This window comes from Urocampus carinirostris, chromosome 14 (genome assembly GCF_059441175.1).
Source record: "Urocampus carinirostris isolate Australia breed hairy pipefish chromosome 14, RoL_Ucar_1.0, whole genome shotgun sequence".
Classification (NCBI taxonomy): Eukaryota; Metazoa; Chordata; class Actinopteri; order Syngnathiformes; family Syngnathidae; genus Urocampus; species Urocampus carinirostris.
Window position 1 is genome coordinate 29,264,740 of NC_142362.1, and position 19,655 is coordinate 29,284,394.

Consider the following 19,655-nt stretch of genomic DNA (forward strand, 5'->3'; position numbering starts at 1 on the left):
TATTAGGGGTTCAGTGTCTTACCCAAGGACACTTCGACATGTAACACGGACGAGCCGGGATTCGAACTGGGATCCCTTGATCCCAAGACAAGCGCTCTACCTCGTGAGCTACTGCTACCCCAAATCAAATCTCACTAGTGCTTGATTAGTATCACAAGTTTGTTACTTAAGTATGATAAAAATGTAAAGTGGCAATCAAAGACAGCAAAAGGTAGTTACCATATACTTTTACTGAAAGTCATTCATTCACTCATTCACAGCATAAGAATTGAGTGCATCATTCTTGACGAGGTTCCCCTCTCGATCACAATGGCACTGCAGTAATACATACAATATGATTTATTCATGACACCAGATAAAAATCATGATTTTATCATAGCCAATCTAAGACTGGCTGACGCTGTTTGTCTCAATAAGGCGGTCATCAGTCTTTGTTCGTTTGGATTCCGGAGGCTGGCAAAGGGGATCAGTGGGAGGAGAAGGACGTGCTGAAGGAAAGCAAATGTAAAGATGAGAGGTGAGCATCACTGTTCAACAAGCCGGTTAGGCAAGCTTTTAACCCCTACGGGTTATTTTCCAAGTACTTCAGTTTCTACCGCAAGAATTGAATTGTTTTTACAATCATTGATAGAAACCTTGAGAAACATTATGTGCAATAAGATTAGACAAGGCACTCCTGGGTAAACATGTAATAAAGACCGACTCATTCAGTGCCACAACATATAAATACATTTTAGAAACATTGTACCCGGGGGCAAAAAAACATAAAAATCATTTTTTTAAATTAAAAAAAATAAAATCTAAAGACGGGCAGCACGGCGGCACAGTGGTTAGCGCTTGTGCGGCACAGTTCATGTCATGGGAACCTGTCGTGGGTTCAAATCCAGCTCCAGACTTCCTGTGCGGAGTTTGTATGTTCTCCCCGTGCTTGCGTGGGTTTCCTCCGGGCACTCCGGTTTCCTCCCACATTCCAAAAACATGCATCTCAGGTGAATTGGCCGGTCCAAATTGTCCCTAGGTGTGAATGAGTGAATGAGTTGTCTGTCCCTGTGTGCCCTGCGATTGGCTGGCAACCAGTTCAGGGTGTCCCCTGCCCACTGCCCGGAGATGGCTGGGATGGGCTCCAGCCCGCCCGCGACCCTAATGAGGATAAGCGGTATGGCTAATGAGATGAAAATCTAAAGACATTGATACTGCTGATCAGTAAGTATCAAGCCTCTGTGAATTATTTTAGTATGAGAAATCATCACTAGGGCAGCACGGCCCAGTGGTTAGCGCGTGTGCGGCAGAGTTCTGAGGTTATGAGATTGAACCTTCCTGTGTGGAATTTGCATGTTTCCCCTGTGCTTGCGTGGGTTTCCTCCCACATTCTAAAAACATGCATGTAAGGTTAATTGGCCAGTTCAAATTGTTCCTTGGTGTGAATGACAGAGTGACTTGTCTGTCTCTGTGTGCCCTGCAACTGGCTGGGAACCAGTTCAGGGTGTCCCTTGCCCACTGCCCGAAGATGGCTGAGATGGGCTCCAGCACCCTACTACTACTGAGGTGCAGATAATGGATGGATGGAAATCATCACTATGGGGCAGGAATGGCTTGATCAGATTTGTGTCCACACATAGAGGAGCCCACACATCCTCGTGTTGCTTTGCTTCTTTTGTCAGCGATTGAGTGTATGTGGGCGGCCACAAAACAGCGTGTGCTAAAGAAATTCTTGCAAAGTTCATGCATTGTTTATTCATAAGTTCATTCAAAAGTTTAGTGCTTTTGCAATAAAATGTTATTTTGCAGGAAAAGTGCCCTCGTGTTTATGAAAAGCATTGTTTTGATATTGAAGGGATCACAAAGACAAAAAAGCACCAAAGTGAAAGTTCGGCTTGAAATGCCTCCTTTCACAAAAATACCCTTTTCTCAGAACTTCGAAATGTTCCACTGCTGTTTACTCAACCATGGTAAAACCTAAAAACATACTTTTTTTCTAATGAAAGAAGAAGGTTCAAGGTTTCCTTTAATATGTCTATGCCTATATAAAGAACTAAATATTCTGTAGGGCTTCAAAAACGAGTCAAAACATGGCTGGTTTGCATTTCCCATTTGAGAGAAACATCTAGCATTGAATAAGTTAAAGAGAAATATAAGATCAAAGCCTGTCAGGATAGATAGGCGAAAAAAATTACAAACTAGTGCTAAGAGAATGTACAGCAAATCACAAATACAGTAATTCCCCGCTATAACAAGGTTTACAGTGTTGCAGCTTCACTGATTTTCATCATGCATTGTGTTTGACATTCTGATTTGCTAAATAGTCCATAATAGTTATTGGTAAAGAATAAATACATGTTTACAGGTAGAGCATACAGTACTTTTATTTATTTAACAAATGTTTGGGCCTGTGAAAAGGGTTGATTTCAGTGTATAATATTTAATTGTTAAAAAAAAAAAAAAAAAAAGGTTTTACTTCACGAATTTCGCCTATCATGGTTTCTAAACATGGCTTCACTGTACAGTGAATCTGTGTCCATCCATCTAATTATTATTCTTTATTATTATTATTCTATTATTACTTTATAAATCTTGATGTGTGTGCCTGTGACCTATAAGCTTCTCAATTGTAGTTTAAGCTTATGCGAGAGTCTTGAGTTAAGTTTTGGGTCGAGGCATCCCCAATAAATACAGAAAAAATCCATAAACATCTGATTTTGTGGGATCTTTAACCAAATAGGTTACTGCAGCTCTCAAGCACCCACCACTCCAAGCAGCCCACTGCAATTTTCTATCAGCCCGGCCACGCAGTGTCATTTTGCCTGTCTTGTATAAACAAGTTATACTTAACGTAACTATTTAAAAGAACCCCCAAAAAGGGGGATGGTGTCGAAAACAAACTGACCATGTTTGGCTTTCTCAGTGGATCCTGGAGAGCTGAATGGCAAACTGACCGGATGAGACCCAACAGGAGTCAAAGACACACGCCTGGAATAAAAATGAAATACATTAGTACCAAATAAATCCATCAATGAAATTCATTTTTGTGTTCACAAATTAATTGTGTAGTTCTTAACACAGACACGCTCTTATGAGTAATCAGTTTCTAGTTACACATTTAAATATAAACACTAACACAGACTTTCCTTTGTCTGTGAGGAGCCTGAGTGATTATTTGATAATCAACAGGGGGTCCAACGAACACTCTAAAACCAGACGAGGCTTTGTTCTCAGCTGAGCACTTAACTGCACTAACCAAAACAAAGCAGTTGACGTCAAGTCTTTATTTTTTTTTTGACAGCACCAATTGTATTTCACACATTTTAGTCACTACCAAATGTACAAGAGTACAAAAATTGATTTGGAGAGATGTTCTAAATGTAGAGCTTTCAATCCGGATTCAATTTAAATATGGATGTTTATTCTGAGCAATTGGATATTATAAGCAGAGTGGGTATTTGTGTAGGACTGATAATCCAAACACCAAAAGAGAATATTAAAGATCAAAGGACTTTTAATTTATTTTTTTTTAAAGCTTTTGTGTGAGTACTTTTCCTTTGGTGACTAGAAATAATCAGTTGATCTAATAAACACTTGACTTCCCTAAGTATAGGATATGTAAATTTTTGTTGTTTTACTTTTTTTAATGTCACTGATACTGTGAGTCATACCAGAGTGATAAAACATGCACATCACAGTCTGACAAGTATATTGAAAAGAAGTGAAAACAGTTTTGAATTTTCCCCAAATTACAACAGCAATAATTTCTTAGGTTAAAAAGAGATAACATAGATGAAATTCACATAACTGTGTAGAACAGCAGCATATACTGTATTATTTTACATAATCAACATCTCTTACTGTAATACCAGGTGTCTTTGGGCTAGGGCGCCCTCCCCGGGATTGGGAGGGCGCTGGTTCGCGCCTCTGCCGAGTCATACCTAAGACTTGTAACATTGGTATCAGTTGCCGCAAAGCTTAGTTCTTAGCAATAAGGGTTGGAACTGGGGGGTTTGGTCCCTTAATGTCTCTCAACGACATGTGTTGCGACGCATTGGTTAGGGAAAACTAACGTCACATCATTTACCGTACATAGTCGCGTGTTGTGTATGGGAGCCGACCCCTGATTAATCAGGGTAGAGGAGAGGAAACAGACCAACATCTCTGACTGTTATGTCTTAAGGCAACAAGGGCCAAACCTCCAAGTAATAAGAGTCATCCACATATTCCAGCCCTAGCAAGGAAATTCTTCTTGCATTTATTGGTATTTACAACAGATCAACCTGAAAAATGAGAGTGTTTTAAAAAGTCAGGTTTTTTTTAACCTGCAACTGCCACCTTTGTTCCATAATGGAGCTACTGTTAAAGGGAATATGGAGTCCAAAACTCTTAAGAAGTTACGAGCTGATAGGTATGGTCACAGGTAAAATGTCAGTGCTCTGAGCTTGGGTTTTTTGGTTTGAACAATTTTATTGACACTATTAACAGCAAATAAACAATGTGAGGTTTGAACAATTTTGTCAAGAAAATAAATTCTGGAACAGTGTATGGAATTTGGAACTTTTGTGCTTGTGTTTGCTACCTCTGGCTTGTGTCATGAATACAGCCTTTGTCAAGCTCCTTTATGATGCGCTTGCAAGTACATGCTTTTCTTAGATGCGTGCAAATAAACACTTATTTTAACATCTTTTTTAGTGTTTGGGTTAGCGTTTGGGGCACCACAGAAAGCTAAGTGGTTAGCACGTCCGTGGCATATTTCTGAGGTCATGAGATCGAACCTTCCGGTGTGGAGTTTGCATGTTCTCTCCGTGCTTGCGTGGGTTTCCTACGGGCACTCCGGTTTCCTCCCACATTACAAAAACATGCATGTCAGGTTAATTGGCCGGTCCCAATTGTCCCTGGATGTGAATGAGAGAGTGGTTGTATGTCTCTGTGCCCTGCGTCTGGCTGGCAACCACTTAAAAATAACAAGGAAACTGCACATGTCTCCATCCAAAATTATTGTTTATCTCTATCCTATGCAACCAAAAGATACATTATCATCGTTTGTCTCATGAGAAGATAGGCCAGTGACCAGTGTGGGGAGTAACGCCTTACAAATGAGCAATTACTTTTCTCTGTAACGAGTGCTTTAACACGTGTGACTAAAACGAACCTCGACTGTTGTTAAAACACAATGCATTACTACATGGTGCACATTTCTGCTACCTTTTAAAAGTAGATGATTGCCATTAAAACACTTCATTTTCTTTTAACAGTTCGTGCTACGCTCACAAAGTGATTCGCATCCCTCAATCCACCAGCAAGAAAACAGTACATACAAAGATTTAAATAAGGTAGGCAACTTTATATGTAGCAGCACTGTAGCGCATTGGTTAGTGCGTGTGCGGCACAGTTCTGAGGTCATGGGATCGAACCTTTCTGTGTGGAGTTTGCATGTTCTCTCTGTGCTAGGTTAATTGGCCGGTCCAAATTGTCCCTAGGTGTGAATGAGAGAGTGAGTTGTCTGTCTCTGTGTGCCCTGCGACTGGCTGGCAACCAGTTCAAGGTGTCCCCTGCCCACTGCCCGAAGATAGCTGGGATGGGCACCAGCACCCCCACGACCATACTGAGGATAAGCGGTGCAGAAAATGGATGGATGAACTTTATATGTACAGTGGAACCTCGGTTTTCGAACGCCACTCAGTTCGAACAAATCGGAGTCCGACCAAAAATTTCGAGAAATTCTTACTTCGCTGTTCGGTCAAAAAAATCGGAGTTCGAACGCCGGTAATGCGTGCGTGCGTACGCTAGGATGCGATGCTGAGCGGCGTACGGGTGTAGATGGCTCTTTTCGTGACCAACTGTTATCGCATGCGGACGTGCTTCGTTTTGCTTTCGCTTTTAATATAGGTGTACGAAGTGTTTTAGCCCCTAATTATGCCTCCGAAGAAAGTCAGTGCAAGCAGCAAAGTTGCTACAGGTGAAAAAAGAAAAGTAGTGCGTACAACTATTGCATTTAAGAAAGAAATAATAGCTCCACCGTCCACCTGCGCCTTCTGCTGACCACCACAAAGGTAAGAAATCCTATTCATAATTCTTTTCTTTATCCTTTTTTTTTAATTTTTACACGTTCATGTTAGCGTAATCTTTTGTACGGAAGATTACGATAACGCGAACGTACGATAAGCCTGGGTTAGCTTCATGTTTACGTTAAACATTCAGGATGTTGGAACGGAGCCCAACATTCAGGGTTTTGGAACGGAGCCCCCTTTCCAATGAACCGCTCACCACTTGTTGTGGATACCCGGGTGCTAAATGACTTGTAAACAACCTGATTTTTTTATTTTTACACGTTCATGTTAGCGCAATCTTTTGTACGGAGGATTACGATAACGTGAACGTACGATTAGCCTGGGTTAGCTTAATGTTTACGTTAAACATTCAGGGTGTTGGAACGGAGCCCAACATTGAGGGTGTTTGAACGGAGCCCACTTTCCAATGAACCGCTCACCACTTGTTGTGGAGACCCGGGTGCTAAATGACTTGTAAACGACCCGATTTTTTGATTTTTACACGTTCATGTTAGCGTAATCTTTCGTACGGAAGATTACGATATTGCGGACGTACGATTAGCCTGGGTTAGCTTTATGTTTACGTTAAACATTCAAGGTAAACATTCAGGGGGTTGGAACGGATTAAAACAATTTACATTATTTTTAATGGGAAAAATGATTTCGGTGATCGAACAAATCGGTTTTCGAACAGGGTTCTGGAACGGATTATGGTCGAGAACCGAGGTTCCACTGTACCTACAAAGTACAACTGAATATGGTGATGGGGCGCTGTGTCAGCAAGCACACGTCATTTCTCTCTCCTAATATTCTCCCTATCGTATATACTCACATCGGAGCCATATTTACAACGATAAAATAAACTACTGAAATCAGGGGGTCAGTTTATTTGGGCATATTTGTTTGTGTTGAGCAAATGGTAGGCAGTGTGTGGTGGTTATACAAGAGCAGTGAACTGTGAAGGGTTAGTGTTTGGAATTTACTTAAGCAGGCCTCTTCTTACTCTCACCATTTTACTACTATGCTAACAAATACAAACAAAAATAATAATAATAAACGAGGGGACGAGCATGACGTTTCTCTCCACCAAACCCTCGTACCCTCATTCCTGTTTGTACTGAACAGCTTTGTACAATTACATAAACACCTGTAAGTACAAAACCCAACTCATTGAACTCAGTTAGGCATTGTTAGCACATACATAAAAGTACATTGTGTAACATTTGACCACTAGATGGCAATGTATTGTCTAATGCAGACCTGGGCACTCCGGTCCTGGAGGGCCGTATGTTCAGCATGATTTTTGAGGTTTCTCTGATCCAATACAGGTGATTCCAATCACCAGTATCGTTAACGAGCACTTGCTAGCTTGCTAACGAGGTTATAATTTGTATCACCTGAGTTAAAGAAGAGCAAACTTCAAAATCTGGCAGGACGTATGGCCCTTCAGGACCGGAGTGCCCAGGTCTGGTCTAATGCGAATAAATACCAGTGCCAAATGAGCCCAGCATAGCAAAAAGATGTCAGACAAACATGGTGGCGACGACTAGGTATGGACTCCGCCATGTAAATGAAATAAAAATTCTAAACTTATGAATGTTTATAAAAATTATCATGGGCCAAAATACACTACTGTTTGAATACATTTTGTTCTTTCACTAAATGAGGGTTTGTGTACCACTGGGGTGTACTAAATATTACACACTGTCCCTTTAATAGAGAAAATATCTAAGTTTCAACTGTTTTAAAGACACCTCAAACAATGCACCCCACCTCTAGCATTACACAAGTCCGCAATGCGACTAGGGGCATTTGCAGAATGTTTTCAGCTTTTCCTGAATTGAACCTAATAAAGTAAGACACTGCGCTTACCTTGGAGTGGGTCCTTTAGACATCATGGCACCTTTAGGAGTGGTGTGTAGGTTATTGCTGTTGAGGAATTTGGGTGTAGTGGGAGTCAGCGGGGTCAGGTGGGAGATCTTTTTCGAGCAGCTTGGTGAAAGCTTGTTGATGTGAGGTTGAGGAGTTGATGGGGCACTGTTGCTCTTGGATGTTTTTGTCTGAGGGGTAGAGGGAGGTGTGTTTTTTGGAGTGTTGGGCTTCCCCCAGGCCTCCAGAGTGTTAAGGGTGATCTTCCGAGCCTGAGGCCTGGGTTTGGGCTTCTCATCTGGGGTTTTGACAAAGGAACCGCTGTCTCTGCTTGGTGTGGTGTGGGATGTCGGAGTTGAAGCTGAGCTCAGCGGCTGGGACACAGGGGATGAGGTTCTAACTCCTGGCAACTTTTTGCCCTTTTTCTCAGCAGCGCTTGTTGGGGTGAACACCTCCAGAGTGGGAGGCTCCTTCAATGGAGTTCCCAGCTCCCCTGGAGAGAAGGACAGAAAGGAGCAGTAACCATCTGTGGAGGACACTGCCAAGAAGGAACCGTCTTCAGACCTAAGACAAATAATTACAGATATAATTCACAGTGTCCCTTTACATCGGACTAAACTAAACACTGACATGATCACTTTATTACCATGTGAGGTCGCTGAGTGTGTGGTAATGAATGTTTGAAACAAAGCCAAAGGGGGGCGCCTGCTGAGTGTCGTACAGGAAAATCGAGTCTTCTGAAGCAACAGCAAACACCATGCGATATGCCAGCTTGAATAGATTTGGAAGAGGCTCTGTCGACCCATCTGTGATTATAATGGAAAAGAATATGGTGAACAAAATCGGAAAATATACAATGAAGAAAATAAGTATTTAAACACCCTGCTATTTTGCTATTTCTCCCATTTAAAAATCATGGAGGGGTCTGACATTTTCATCGTAGGTGCATGTCCTCTGTAAGAGAGAAACTAAAAAGAAAAATCCAGAAATCCCAATGCATGATTTTTTTCAACAATTTAATTGTGAAATATAGCTGCAAATAAGTATTTGTGTATCATCTAGAATTCCGACCCTGAAAGACCTGTTAGTCTGCCCATTAGAAATCTACCTGCACTCCATGTATCATACTAAATCAGATTTATCTGTTTGAGGTTGTAAGCTACATAAAGACACCTGTCCACCCCATACAATCAGTAAGACTTGAACTTGTAACATGGTGAAAACCAAAGAGCTGTCCAAAGACACCTGAGACAATATTGTACAAGGCTGGAAAGAGCTACAGAGCAATTGCCAAGCAGCTTGGTGAAAGAAGGTCCACTGTTGGAGCAATCATTAGAAAATGTTAGAAGCTAAACATGACGGTCAATCTCGATCGGATCGGAGCCCCATGCAAGATAAAACCTCGTGGGGTCTCAGTGATTCTAAGAAAGGTGAAGAATCTGCCTAGAACTACACAACAGTAGTTGGTCAATGACCTGAAATGCATCTACGATAAAAATTTCAGACCCCACCATGAATTCTAAGAGGGAGAAATAGTAAAATAGCAGGATGTTCAAATACTTATTTTCTTCACTGTATGATAGTTTAAAACAGGGTTAGGAAATGTTCTTACCTTCTGTTTTCTTAGTTCTCAGCTCAAAGTATACAGGACAACAACGCACAGCCAGTGTGGCCTTGGTTGGACATGGCAAGTGGGCAACTGGCCTTGAATTAAATAAGGAGCATTAGACATTAAAAAAAATACACTTAATGTTAACCTACCTCTTGAGGCTTTTCCTGGAAAAGATGTAGGTAGTATTTGTAAGGGTTTCCCCGACCTCCACACATCCAGCTAAAAAAGGATGACAGTGCGCATTTCAAAATTTTTACCTCAAACCCAGTAAATATTAACTTAGACCTCTTTTATGAAAACACACTGCACAGGTACCTGGAGCAAGTAAGAAGGAGCCATCTGGTGTGAAGGAAAGTCGTCTGAAGAAAGACCTCATACTGTCATCATGGAATAAGCGGTGTTGCTTGACCTAAAAACAAACAAAACGAATGAAAATTACACTTCCCCCAACAAAGTACAGTGAAAGCTTGTATGCAACTCCAATGACTAACATGATTTTCCATCACCTTAAAGTTCATACATACTATTTTAATACACATGTGAACTGTGAACATAAATTACTAAACCTAACGAGATGTTATTATTAACCCCAATTTATCAATAAGGATTGTCAACTGCTTTATTGATCCTTATCATGCCTTAATTTACCCTGAGCCATTTGAGCCTTAACATATCTATTGATGGACCTAAGAAAAGGAACAAAAGGAATATCTGGCCCAAACACTTTTAATGATCGTTTTCCATGCAGTGCTTCAATTTTTAAACTATGTACAGTGAAGAAAATAAGTATTTGAACACCCTGCTATTTTACCATTTCTCCCACTTAGAAATCATGGAGGGGTCTGAAATGTTCTTAGTAGGTGTATATCTACTGTGAGAGAGATAAACTAAAAAGAAAGATCCAGATATCACAGAGCATGATTTTTTTAACAATTTATTCGTGTGATACAGCTGCAAATAGGTATTTGAAGACCCACGTATCATCTAGAATACTGACCCTGAAAGACCTGTTAGTCCGCCTATTAGAAGTCCACTTGCACTCCATGTATCATCCTGAATCAGATGCACTGCTTGAAGTCGTTAGCTGCATAAAGACACTTGTCCACCCCATACAATCATTAAGACCAAAGCGCTGTTCAAAGACACCAGAGACAAAATTGTACACCTCCACAAGGCTAGAAAGGGCTACGGAGCAATTGCCAAGCAGCTTGGTGAAAAAAGGTCCCATGTTGGAGCAACCATTAGAAAATAAATGAAGCTAAACATGACTGTCAATCTCAATCGGAGTGGAGCCCCATGTAAGATATCTCAATGATTCTGAGAAAGGTGAGGAATCAGCCCGGAACTACATGACAGGAGTTTGTCAATGACCTGAAAAGAGCCGAGACCACCATTTCCAAGGTTACTGTAGGTAATACACTAAGACGACGTTATTTGAAATCATGCATGGCACGAAAGGTTCCCCTGGTTAAACCAGCACATGTCAAGACCCGTCTTAGGTTAGCATATGACCATTTGGATGATACAGAGGAGTCATGGGGGAAAGTTTTGTTGTCAAATGAGACCAAAATAGAACATGTTGGTCATAATTCCACTAAGTGTGTTTGTAGGAAGAAGAATGAAGAGTACAATCCTAAGAATACCATCCTTACTGTGAAGTATGGGGGTGGTAGCATCATGCTTTGGGGGTGTTTTTCTGCACATGAGACAGGACGAGTGCATTGCATTAAAGGGAGGATGATTGGGACTGGGTATTGTGCGATTTTGGGGAACAACATTCTTCCCTCGGTCAGAGCATTGAAGATGGGTCGTGGCTGGGTATTTCAACACGACAACGACCCGAAGCTCACGGGCAGCAAAACCAAGAAGTGGCTCTGTAAAAAGCCTATCAAGGTTCTAGCATGGCCCAGCCAGTCTCCAGACCTGAACCCAATTGAAAATCTTTGGCGGGAGCTCAAACTCAGTGTTTTTCAGCGACAGCCCAGAGACCTGACTGATCGAGAAGATCTGTGTGGAGGAGTGCATGCAAACCTGGTGAAAGACTACAGGAAACGTTTGACCTCTGTAATAGCAAACAAAGGCTACTGTGCCAAATATTAACATTCATTTTCTCAGGTGTTCAATTGCTTATTTGGAGCTTTACTTATTTGCAGCGGCTGTAGCTCAGGAGGTAAAGCAGGATCGATTCCCAGCTCCTCCGTGTTATACGTCGATGTGTCCTTGGGCAAGACACTGAACCCCTAATGCCGCCAATAAGCAGGTATCGCTGCTATCGTTGTGTGAGTGTGTGTGAAAGGGTAAGTGTGAAGCACATTGTCAAGCGCTTTGGGAGGTCTTCATTGACTTGAAATACGCTATATAAATGCAGACGATTTACATTTTTCGATAAATCGTTAAACAATCATGCATTGTGATTTCTGGATTTTTATTTTTAGTTTATCTCTCGCACCTATGATGAAAGTTTTAGACCCCTCTATGATTTCTAAGTGGGAGGAATAGCAAAATAGCAGGGTGTTCAAATACTTATTTTCTTTACTGTCTATGACCTGCAATTCAAAAGGGCTATACATGTATAGTGCATACTACTACTAACCTCTCCATCTGCAGGTGAGCCTGAGCTCATTTTGCTTACAAAGAAGGCTTTCTTCTTTGTGTGAGTGCTGTACACACGCATAACCCTGAAAAAGATATTTCCACAACTATAAGGGACCCAGTCTTTTGGACCTTTGGGCTTAGTAATAGATAAATAATAGATACCTGTCACAACTGAGGGTGGCAACATACTGGCCTAATGGATCCCAGGTCACTCCCTGCACATAACTCTTGTGGTCATTCAGGACGCAGAGTTTTTGTCCTGGAGGACAATATTTGGTTAAAAAAAGATCAAAGCGCTGAATTTCAGAACATATGCTCACTATAGTTTTCTCAGCAAACCTTTGTTGATGTCCCACATGATAGCCGTGTTGTCTACCGAACCAGACACCATGCAATTCCCATCACGGGTCCAGCAAATGTCATACACATCCTCAATGTGGCCCCTAATAACAGCACACAGAGCACTGGTTTATTATCTTCATATTGATAGAACATTTTGTTTTTCAAGGGCTTTCCCCCCTCTCTGTTTTTGTGGAAGGGACTTTAAAATTGTTAGAGAAAACAGAAAATAATTATTTGCTCAAAATTTATGTAATTACTATTTACGTACCTCAGTGTCTTGACAACAGACCAGCTCTCTTTGTTTAGCTGAGCATCTTCCTCCTCTTGGAACACTGGTGCCTGTTCTGGCTCCTTGTTGTCGTTGAGCTTCCATAGCAGCACGGCGGCATCTAAACCAAAGTGAGAATGAATAGATGTCATGTACAAGTAAAAAATGAACTTCTGTTGTGAGCAACATTGATATAAACTATGTCAGTAAGTATATTATCCCCTTTTGACAAAGGAAAGACAGCGACATATTGGACGGGCAAGTTCATTAACTAATAAAAAGAAGACCAAACAGACAAAATTGAGTAAGATCCGATGTAATGTTTGGAAGGTGGGAACTAGCTAAAATATTGTACATTAATTAAGTTTTCCTTTACACGTTTTGCTTTAGTTGATTGCTGCGAGTACATTCAAAAATTGTATTGCTTTTAAGATTTTATGTTGAATCATTTATAACTGACAAGTGATTAATTCATAAATTATAATAACATTGGTAAGTGTCTCTCAGTTTTTAATCATTCAAAGTTGCGAAAAACTGCAAAACTAGAGTTCCTGGTGCACTTCTTGCACAAGATGTTTGCAAAATTAGTGGCCATGCATACTCTGAAGTCTCAAACATACCATCTCCTCCAGAGGCAAGGTGCTCTCCATTGGGGCTAAATCGGACCACGTTGACAGCTTTTGTATGTCTGGCCAAATTAGAAAGAAACTCCACCAATGCCTTTCCATCTGGGCCCATGTTGACTCGCCACATCTGGAAAAACATAGAATGAACATATAAAAGATGCTTTGCATACAGCCGGCCAAATCCAAACTAAGATTTTATATTCGTATAAAAAATCTACAGTAAACAAAATTAATGGGGTGAAGTGTTGGGGGGAATTAGTTTAATCTTTAGTGTGTAGTGTAATTAATTAGTTGAAAACACAGCTACTCATGCTTAACAATTTCAGCAAAGCCAGAGCTTTCCACTGAAAATGATTAATTTACGTAAAAGAGAAAAATTACATTTTTTCTATCATTCATTCAACTGAAACATCTAATAAAATATACTTGGATTCAAATACACTGAAGTGCAAAAATCTATGAAGCAAAAAACGTTCTTCAGAGAGAAGTCACGTACTGTACAGTAAAAAAGAAAACAACGATTCTCAGTGGGCGAAACTGTGTTTGGTTGTGGTTTATTTCAGTATTGATTACAAAGGAAAACACGAGGATAAAAGCTTGTAAGAGTACGTTTTCAGCTTCCCCTACTTTGTGAAACATCAACTCATTAATATTCAATTCTTTCGTGGCTACTCGGTTTCCATGTTTTTCCGCGTAGCGTAGAAGTCAACACAACATGGTGGACGATAACACAGAAATCATTCAATGGAGGGAAAGAGAGGTTTGGGATTTTGTTTAGATTTCGGGGGAGATCTCTGTTTAGCTTCCGGTAGGACAATAACTTTCAAATTGCTAGATGCGCTAAGGCGTAAGCATCATTGCGTGTGACGCCACATGTCCTCTTCTGCGCAAGCAGGAAATGGTGCCGTACACACAGGAGACGCATAGAAGTCGGATTTTGTTGCAAATGTGAATAATCTCACAAAAACATTCGAAATTCGGAATCAAGCATTAAGCTCTGGAGTGTGAACAGCCGCCTCATCGCATACCCAGCTACGTCCGCCGCTTAACATAACACACAAGACGCACTGCACGGTAGGCCGCACTGCACAATTTGGATTAAAAGCACACTTTTATATGCGCCTTAAGGTCGTGAAATTACAGTTGGTGATTTTTTTAAATTTATGTTAATAAGGCACACTTTTAAGGCCATCATCTAAATTGTTCCATGAATGTATACCCCTTCGGGTAACACAATGACATTTAAATGCTGTGGAAGAACATTGACTTTAAAATGACGATCTGCTCTGTAGGAAAACTGGTGAATATTTGTCGAGAGTTGTTTTTTTTTTTTTTGCGTTCTATACTACTTTTAGGGGGCAGCACGGCGGCGCAGTGGTCAGCGAGTGTGCAGCACAGTTCCGAGGTCATGAGATCGAACCTTCCTGTGTGGAGTTTGTATGTTTTCCCCGTGCTTGCGTGGGTTTCCTGCGGACACTCCGGTTTCTTCTCACATTTAAAAAACAGGTTTATTGGCCGGTACAAATTGTCCCTGTGACTGGCTGGTAACCAGTTCAGAGTGTCCCCTGCCCACTGCCCGAAGACAGCTGGGATGGGCTCCAGCACCCCCGCGACCCTACTGAGGATAAGCTGTGCAGCTAATGGATGGATGGACTACTTATAGGGATTTAAATTTCACCTAATATTCAAATCTTAACGTGTTGGATTTTATAAACAGTTTTTTTGTCATAGTTTTTTCTGTAATTGAACAAGCAATTCTTTAGTGCTCATTTATTTCCCAAAATCCATATACAAACATTTAAATGAGGCAAAAAAATTAATGAACGACGACATTTTTGTGTCAAATATACCCCTGTCTGCGTCTACACACAACTGTTATATTATTTGCCAATTTGGATACGCCATTTATATGGGGTCTCCCGCATTTATCATGGCTAATTGTCACTCCAGTAAACTTACCGTATTTTCCGCACTATAAGGCGCACCTAAAAGTCTAAAATTTTTTCAAAAGCTGACCATGCGCCTTATATATGGCTCAATATTAAATTCGCAAGGTCTCGCAACTACGAGAAACAGCCGCCGACTCCATTTTTCGCGCTGTGCATACTGGGAAATATTAAACAACGATTCTCTTTCATACGTGCATTTGTATAAAAAAAATGGCTCCTGTTAAGAGACACGCGTACAACGCCGAGTTTAAACTCAAGGCGATCAGTCACGCAGCACAACACGGCAATAGAGCGGCAGCGAGAGAGTTAAACATAAATTAATCGATGGTACGGAAGTGGAGAAAGGATTAAGATAAGCTCCGCCAAGTAAGGAAAACTCAACAAAGTTTCCGTGGCAATAAAGCAAGATGGCCAGAGTTAGAGGAGACACTTGAACAGTGGGTTGTTCAACAAAGAGCGGCAAGCAGAAGTGTCAGTACGATAACTAAAGATGCAACCTATCCATCCGTACTCGAACTACTGTTTCACAGCAACTGCCAGCTGACTTCGTTTGTTAGCAATAAAGTTTGACCTTTTTGAATGTTTTGTTGACAATCCCTTTAGCGTGGCAACATCTAGAGGTTGCATAACGTAACTACATTCTCTACTGTAGTCAAGTCAAGTTACATTTATTTACCGTAAATAGCCCTTAATCACAAAAATGTCTCGAAGGACTGCACAGGATTACAATTACAAAATTGCACAATTACCTGATCTTAAACCAGCATGCACATATAGCGCCTTATAATGGGGTGCGTCTTATGTATGGCAAAAGTTTTAAAATATATCATTCATTGAAGGTGCGCCTTATAACACTGTGCGCCATATAGTGCGGAAACTACGGTACTCTTTTAACTTTTTCAATTAGAACATTATCCATCTTTATTTGTATTTCAATGCCTTTTTTGGGTTTCCCAAATACCATAAACTTTGTTTTGATACATTTAAGCATTGTTGTTATCGAACCTGTCTTTTACTTTGTTAAGATCTATGGAAGATTCTGCCTGCAATCCCTCTGTGGATTCTACCAGACCCTAATATTGTTGTGTTGCCAGCACATAGAATATATTTTATTTTCATCATGTTGACTTGACATTTGTTAAATGGGCTGTGCGTAAATTCAAACTATTCTACTTGCTGACGCCATCATGTGGCTGAAATCATCATTGCAGCCTGTCACGCTGCTTCTGTGGCGCGTCCACATACATGACACTCAGACGCGCTTGTATAAGCTCTTCTTTTTCCACCTTTTTTGGGGTTCGGGCTGTCATTTGGACTGTATTTGAAACCGTTGTTTTTCTAACTCTCACAATTTTCATTCTACAATTAAATGAAACCTTGAGCAAGCACGAGAATTTACTCAATTCACCTAAAACTACGCACCCCACCATTAAAAAGGTAGTATAAAATTCTGACGAATAGTTTCAAAATTATATGCTTTTTCTAGAAAGAAATGAAGGAAGGAGGGTATTTACCAAGAGAAAATAATCAAATAGGGTACTTTGGGTTTTTTTTGCACACTTTCAATTTTTTTGTTATTTCGTCTAAAAACAAAACAAAATTCTGCCGAACAAAAATGGTGGGGGATATTTTTCCTTTCAAAAAACACAGTTCCCCCAAAACAAATAAGAATACAATCATCTTGTTTTAAACTCGAAAATAATGCGTTCTGAGTTGTAAACATTGGGCTATTTAAACAATAAAATAAACACAACAACAAGGGAGGTTGTAAAATACCGAATAACCACAAAAATCTGTGTTAAAAACAAACCCAAAAATATGGTTTATTTTGTTGTTAGAGAGATAGTATGTATTATTTCAACACTTGATGTCGCTGTATTGTGTAGTGCAACGGACAAAAAGGAAGAATACAAAATACGGAGCCTCAAAATGACCAAAAAGCACCATTTTCCTTATTATTTTGACCAGCCTTTTGTGAGGTATTGATTTTTGGGTACTCATAGCAGCAATATGGAGTACAATAATGTCAGATTACTTTTAGTGAGGCTCATGTAATGTAAAACGGATGTAATTTTCTTCACCCAATAGTGTTTACAATTGTACATTTGCATTGTAGATCATAATTTTTTGTTTCTTATGATTTAAACGATTTTTATGAATCCACTAGGAAGGGCTAAAAAAATACACACTGTCCATTGAAATGTAAATATCTCAACTTACTCTGACTGTAGTGTCCACACCAGCCGTGGCCAAACGATGAATGCGAACATCGGAGCCGTGCTGGAAATCCAGACTGTAGACGGGCTCCTTATTGTGCCAGGCAATCTCACAAGTTACAACCTTCATTTTTATTCAATCCCGCAACGACCTTAAAGAGAAGACATTTTAGTGTATTGCCCATGACTATTTTGTCAAAAGACTACCCGAATCAAATTCAGATACCGACGGCCATTTCGTCGATAATTTCAGTTTACACGCGATGCTTTACATTTATCTAAGACAAACAGAAACGGATACTTTTATGCAACACTATTTAGAAATAGTGTAATGAATGCATAACTAAATGTTTAAGTGGATTGTCTATACATTTGCGCATATTACCTTCGCTGTCCACCGCCTGAAGTATGTGAAAAACTTCCCGCGTTTAGGCTGTTCAAAACTTCCGGTTCAGTAATCGTCGATGATTGGACAAAAATTACGGAAAAGGGAGGAGACAAAAGAGAACCCCATAACGCAACGGAAAATACTGCTGAACAAAACAGGTTTCGGTTTAGTTGGAATGGCAATCATACTGATATTATGGTTTGGTGAATTGATTATTTGTAAAATAAAACACATTTAAATTGAGTGTGTTTTCCCATATGATTTTTAAATTACAGTAGTTCCACAGTGAAGCTTAATTAAGAAGCCTACAGTATTGTGATTAATCATAGTGCAGTGGTGGGTTGTTAGGCCTTGCAATGCCTTCTCTGCTGGCCTAAAACCGTCTGAATCATGTGGTGTAATTACATTCGGTCCAGGATTACTATTTAAATAATTCCAAAAATATATGTGCACTTTCTTTCATTGTTTTCCCTCTGGTTGTACCTCTTCCAGGTGTGTGCATTCCTATATAAGAATTTTACCAATCACATTTCAGCCACTACTTGTTGCCAGGCTGAGAAAAATTTTCGTAGGCCTTCTCAAAATTCTGAAAGCCCTGTAGCATTACATATGTGGTGATACCACTAGCCAATCAGATTTCAAGGTGGTTACGTGAGGGCTTTCTGAACATCAGCTATTATTCTCCCAAATTATAATATTTATTTTTCAGTCACGGTAAACTTTTAACACATTTAAACTTTTAACTTTTTTTAAGTAAGCAATTTTTATGTAAGGTAACTCAGAATCTCTGTAAAACAAGTTATTTAAAAATATTGAGTTTTCAGTGCAACAAAAATATACGTTACTTTTGTAATGCTGATAGTTGCGTTTATGTAGCGCTTTTCAAGTCACTGAAGACCTCCCGAAGCGCTTTACAATGTGCTTCAAACACACACTCACACATGGATAACCTTGCAAGAAGACTATCTCCATTTTGGAGGCATTGGGGGTTCAGTGTCTTGCCCAAGGACACTTTGACATTTAATTCGGAGGAGCCATGAATCAAACGTGTGACCTGTCGGTGTCAGGGCCAGAATGGAAACAGGACCCACTCACGTAACGTTTACCACAAGTTTTACTGAAGGAACGAGTACGGGGCGTGCCCACGCTCCGAAGTTCGCTGGACGCGGGAAACGGATCGCTCTTGTACTCGGCTTATGATCCGAACACGGAAGTGGATCTTCCGTGGCGAGCGATGGCGGTGTCCGGGACGGAAAAAAAACGGGTCAGTAGCCGGGACGGGAGAGCAAAAACGTGGTCAGGGTCGGAAGCGAGGCTTGCCTCGAACACACGGAGATTCGCAGACACACTGATAATAGGTGACAGAAAGGAATGGGTTTAAATAGGAACCAAGAGCCAATCAGAGTCCAAGGGAGTTGGCGCCAAAGGAGCAGGCACAGGTGATTTGCATCGGTAATCATAACAATTGGTCCCAAATTCGAGCGCTCAACGTCCTGAGCAACAACCACCCCAAGCTCAGAATCTACCATCCTGCAGCTTGATCCAACCGACAAAAATTGCTTAACACCAACATGTAAACGCATTATCCCTGGAAAAAACAACAACAGAGGAAACATACATGAACCTATTAACAGATGTACCACAAAAAGATAAAATACATCCATCTATCCATCCATTGATCCATTATCTACACTACTTATCATCAGTAGGGTCGCAGGGGTGCTGGAGCCCATTCCAGCTATCTTCAAGCAGTGGGCA

General features: G+C 40.5%; 1 protein-coding gene across 4 annotated transcripts; it reads right to left on the reverse strand.

Annotated features, from left to right (window-relative positions):
• Positions 1-210: 210 nt before the first annotated feature.
• chaf1b (chromatin assembly factor 1, subunit B) lies at positions 211-19,258 on the reverse strand. Of its 4 annotated transcripts, none has more exons than XM_088352550.1 (14): positions 18,993-19,258; positions 17,514-17,661; positions 13,339-13,471; positions 12,719-12,839; positions 12,448-12,551; positions 12,271-12,367; positions 12,107-12,191; positions 9,829-9,922; positions 9,663-9,732; positions 9,514-9,605; positions 8,548-8,707; positions 7,905-8,465; positions 2,885-2,967; positions 211-488 (listed from the first exon to the last, which is right to left on the reverse strand). In XM_088352550.1, exons 2-14 carry the CDS (start codon positions 17,637-17,639, stop codon positions 385-387), a joined length of 1,830 nt encoding a protein of 609 aa, XP_088208676.1. In that variant the 5' UTR covers positions 17,640-17,661; positions 18,993-19,258; the 3' UTR covers positions 211-384. The 4 variants fall into 4 exon arrangements, with proteins under 4 accessions (XP_088208676.1, XP_088208677.1, XP_088208678.1 ...); XM_088352551.1 differs by lacking the exon at positions 18,993-19,258 and adding an exon at positions 18,837-18,985; XM_088352552.1 differs by lacking the exon at positions 18,993-19,258 and adding an exon at positions 18,848-18,972.
• Positions 19,259-19,655: the final 397 nt, after the last annotated feature.